Source organism: Danio aesculapii, chromosome 17, assembly GCF_903798145.1.
Source record: "Danio aesculapii chromosome 17, fDanAes4.1, whole genome shotgun sequence".
Lineage (NCBI taxonomy): Eukaryota > Metazoa > Chordata > Actinopteri > Cypriniformes > Danionidae > Danio > Danio aesculapii.
The window spans coordinates 53,328,691-53,333,690 of NC_079451.1; the positions used below are offsets into that span (position 1 = coordinate 53,328,691).

A 5,000-nucleotide genomic window follows, 5' to 3' on the forward strand; every position below is an offset into this window, starting at 1 on the left:
CCGGAAGCAGATTAGGCAGAACTAGATTTATCTGAACCAGATTAAGTTGAACTAGATTAAGGAGAAGAACCAGATTAAGCAGATGTGCCGGAACTGCTGAAGGTCACCATGAGATGATCAGGATCCACTCACATCATCTCTAAATGATGTCTGTATTTTCCTATTTTTTTAATCAAACATCCCTTTATTTTAGTCCATCTTTCTTTTATTATTGTTTAATAATATTTTTCATTCTCTTCACATCATTATTTATTGTTCAGAAATGTGCTTTTAAATAATCTAGGTTCATTTCACAATATTTTGTAATATTTTAAATGATGAATATAACATTAATAGACACAAATGCTCTTGTTTTGCACTGCAGGTGTTTTTACATGCCAAAAAGATTCACTTGACTGACTTGTGTGTTGTTTAGCAAATATCTAAACATGCAGAAAATGAATCAGATCTCTCTTCTGTCCACTGGAGGGAGGCACAGAGCTGTGTGTGAGCTCATCAGCAACTCGCATTCATCCTGTTCATTATTTTGTGAACGCTGCAGTGAAGGAGATGCTCTGTTTTAATGCATCTTATTGTGCTGTGGTTTCGACTCTGTGATTTTCTGTCTGTGTTTGTTTTTCCAGTAATTTCTCTCAGTACAGGAGCCGCTTCAGTATGCCTGGAGACACCGAGGGCCTGTGGTACAGGTGAAGACGCTCAGCTCATTCATTTATAGTCTCAGAAATGAAAACACACGCGCACACAAACACACATGTATGAGTTTCACAGTCAGTTTGCGTACGAACTAATAATGAAATATGAAGATTGATGATGGCGGTCAGAAGCAGAAACACAAACATTCATGAACTGATATTTTTGTCAGGTTATTTAACTTTAATGCCAAAATACTGTTACATGGAGTATCATAAATGTGCATTTGTGCAGTTTTAAAAAGGTGACATTTTTACTTTAAATAAAAAGTAACTTTAATTACATTTTAAAAAATAAAGTAACTTAATATGTTTTACTTGTGTATCTTTATGAGCTACATTTATAATGATATATGAAAATACATCATAGAAAACTTTAAAACATTCGTAAAATTACTTTAATAAAGTATTTTACATTTACAAAAATGAATGTTTAATAAGTTATGCTAATTTGTATTTTTGTTTTAATTTGTATTATATATTTAGTAATTATAATTATTTATTCCAAAAGGTTTTCTTTGTACACTCACTGGCCACTTTATTAGGTACACCTGTCCAACTGCTTGTTAGCGCAAATGCCTAATCAGCCAATCACATGGCAGCAACTCAGTGCATTTAGGCATGTAGACATGGTCGAGACGATCTGCTGCAGTTCAAAGCGAGCATCAGAATGGGGAAGAATGGTTGAATGGTTGTTGGTGCCAGACGGGCTGCTCTGAGTATTTCAGAAACTGCTGATCTACTGGGATTTTCACGCACAACCATCTCTAGGGTTTACAGAGAATGGTCCGACAAAGAGGAAATATCCAGTGAGCGGCAGTTCTGTGGGCGCAAATGCCTTGTTGATGCCAGAGGTCAGAGGAGAATGGCCAGACTGGTTCCAGCTGATAGAAAGGCAACAGTAACTCAAATAAGCACTCGTCACAACCGAGGTCTGCAGAAGAGCATCTCTGAACACAGCCGACAAATCTGCAGCAACTGTGTGATGCTAACATGTCAATATGGAGTAAAATCTCTGAAGAATGTTTCCAGTAGCTTGTTGAATCTCTGCCATGAAGGATTAAAGCAGTTCTGAAGGCAAAAGGGGGTCCAACCGGTACTAGTGAGGTGTACCTAATAAAGTAGCCAATGAGTGTATATTACAGCACATTAGGTTATTTCCTTCTAGTTGTATTAGGATTTGAGTTTTTAAATGTTGGAAACCAGATTTAAGCTACACCCCTTCATTTCCATATCACTTTATTCTTTATTAATGTTGGAAGTAGTTTGTTTGGTTTTAAATGTATAGGTAGTTAGATCAAAGTTACAACCCTTTGAGCTTTTATGACTTAAAAAATATAGAAATATTGTTATCAATGTCAATGCAGTTACCATAAATGCCTGATAAACAGTTAAAAGACAGTGTAACTAGATATAAACTGTATGAATGAGCTGATTGTGTGTGGTCTACAGTGGGCTTATCTGAGCTGAGTGTAGCAGCAGACGTGTGCAGTATTTCTGTCCTCAGTAATTGAAGAAACACACTCTGATATTTCTGTGTGTGTGTGTGTGTGTGTTTGTGCGCAGCTGGAACGTGGGTCCGGCTCACATCATCTCCTTCTCCACTGAGGTCTATTTCTATTATCTGGAGTACGGTCTTGATCTGCTCTTCAGACAGTATGAGTGGCTGCGCGCCGATCTACAGGTCAACAAACATTAAAAAACACTGCAGTAATTTTCGTGTTTTTGAACCATACTAAAGTACTTAATTCTGTTGTGGTGATTCTACAGTTGCTATGGTAACACGATGATTAGAATAATTGATATGTTGTGGTGATTCTACAGTTGCCATGGTAACAGGGCAGTTATAATAATTGATGTTGTGGTGATTCTACAGTCGCCGTGGTAACACGACACCTATAGAAATTGATCTGTTGTGATTCTACAGTTGCCATGGTAACAGGGCAGTTATAATAATTAATCTGTTGTGCTGATTCTAAAGTTGCCATAATAACAATGTAACTACAGTAATTGATCTGTGGTGGTGATTCTATAGTTGCCATGGTAACACAACAACTACAGAAATTGATCTGTTGTGGAGATTCCACAGTTGCCATGGTAACACAAATTTAGTAATTGATCTGATGTTGTGAGTCTACATTTGCTATGGTAACGCAACGCTTATAATAAATATATATATGTTGTGGTGATTCTACAGTTGCCATGGTAACAGGGCAATTATAATAATTGATCTCTTGTGGTCTCTCTACAGTTGCCATGGTAACATGACGCCTATAGAAATTTTCCATGGCAACAGTGCGACTATAGTAATTGATCTGTGGTGGTGATTCTACAGTTGCCATGGTAACACAACAACTATAGAAATTGATCTGTTGTGGAGATTGCACTGTTGCCATGGTAACACAAATATATTAATTGATCTGTTGTGATGATTCTACAGTTGCTATGGTAACACAACTACTGCAATAATTGATCTGTTGTGATGATTTTACAGTTGCTATGGTAACACAAATACTATAGCTATTGATCTGTTGTGGTGATTCTACAGTTGCTATGGTAACAGTATTGTGGTTCTCTCAGGAGGCGAATCGTCCAGAGAATCGAGCTGAGCGTCCGTGGATCATCACGATGGGACACAGACCCATGTACTGCTCCAATGACGACGATGACGACTGCACGCACTTCCAGAGCTACGTATGTTTGAATAACATCTGAACCATAGGATACAAGTTATTGTATAGGATAATCAAAAGTCCGCTTATCTCAGTCTGAGGAGTCAAATGCAGAATGATTCATGATTCAAATGAGTGGTTTGCTTTCGATTCACTCTCTGCTGCAGGTTTAAACTCACATACACTAACTGTACTCCTAAAGGGGAAATCAAGCATTCAGTCAAGTTTACCTTATTTTGTACACTGGATTCCACTTTAATGAAAATATTTTAACAAACTCGATTAATGTAAACATTTAGCAGAAAACGGCATGTTTTACTATAGATTTTAGATCTAGGGCGCAGCCATCTTGGAATTTCGCTGTGTCTGATGTCACAGGGTTAGTTGAGTTCCCTCCACTGAACAGAAACAATGGTAGTAAAGAAGACTAAAGCCTAATTTAACCCAATGCGTGAAGTTGTGGACGTGGAGCTGCTGCACATACAAGCATCAGATGTGTGTCTAATATTAAAGTATAGATATTTATTCTATTTTTCTTATTTCCCTTTTAATTACTGATCATTTGATGCGCTTTGCTTCACTCTCTTTATTACGCTGCATGACAGCCTGTCTGGGTTTGTAACGGACTGAACACAGAGACTGGACAGCCTAATTTAACCTATTGCATGAAGTTGTGGACAAACCTCACAGAGCTGGTGAAAATACAACAAATACAAGCATTTAAGTGTCTTCAGTTGTGTTCTTTTGTTAATACTGTTCGTTTGATGTGTAAAATATAGTAAAACATGCCGTTTTCTGCTAAATGTTTACATTAATTGAGTTTGTTTAATATATTTTCATTAAAGTGGAATCCAATGTACAAAATAAGGTAAACTTGACTGAGTGCTTCATTTCCCCCTTAATACTGCCGACAAACTGATATTTCCACAGATAACTGAAGTGAAAGTAAGTGTAAGTAGTATTCTGAGTGTAAATATAATAACATACACACAGTATAGTTCACTTTACCTTTACACTAAGGCAGTTATTAATTATGGTTCAGCATTTGAATCTGAAGTTGCTGCAGGCTTATTTCAGTTTGAAGATGTATTTCCAACTGAATAGAATATTTAATTTTTAGCTCCTCCTTATTTTTTATTAACAGGGGGCGTGGCTATGCATATTTCCTCTAATTACAACCTAATGAAAGTTCATTCATTCATTTTCTTTTCAGCTTAGTCCCTTTATTAATCAGGGGTCGCCACAGCGGAATGAACCGCCAGCTTATCTAGCATATGTTTTATGCAGCAGATACCCTTCCACCTGCAAACCAGTACTGGGAAACACCCATACACACTCATTCGCGCACATACACTACGGACAATTTAGCTTCACCCAATTAAGCTGTACCGCATGTGTTTGGACTGTGGGGGAAACGGAGCACCCGGAGGAAACCCACACCAACACAGGGAGAACATGCAAACTCCACACAGAAACACCAACTGACCCAGCTGAGGCTTGAACCAGTGACCTTCTTGCTGTGAGGCAATTGTGCTACCCACTGTGCCCCTAGTGAAAGAGTTTTTAAACTAAATACTAGACCAGTTTTTAAAAACATAACAATTCTTGAAGTTCAGATAACATAGTTTAGAAAGAGTTT

General features: G+C 37.5%; 2 protein-coding genes across 2 annotated transcripts in view; one reads left to right on the plus strand and one right to left on the minus strand.

The window, feature by feature from the left end:
* Window positions 1-5,000, minus strand: part of LOC130244436 (KATNB1-like protein 1) — a 60,325-nt gene that overhangs the window by 18,564 nt on the left and 36,761 nt on the right. The window lies entirely within an intron of this gene.
* The window catches only part of acp7 (acid phosphatase 7, tartrate resistant (putative)), a 14,633-nt gene that overhangs the window by 5,824 nt on the left and 3,809 nt on the right, over window positions 1-5,000 (plus strand). The window contains exons 6-8 of the mRNA XM_056476862.1: window positions 624-686; window positions 2,256-2,373; window positions 3,270-3,383. Of these exons, the coding sequence (XP_056332837.1) occupies window positions 624-686; window positions 2,256-2,373; window positions 3,270-3,383 (295 nt within the window). The remainder of the gene's footprint in view (window positions 1-623; window positions 687-2,255; window positions 2,374-3,269; window positions 3,384-5,000) is intronic.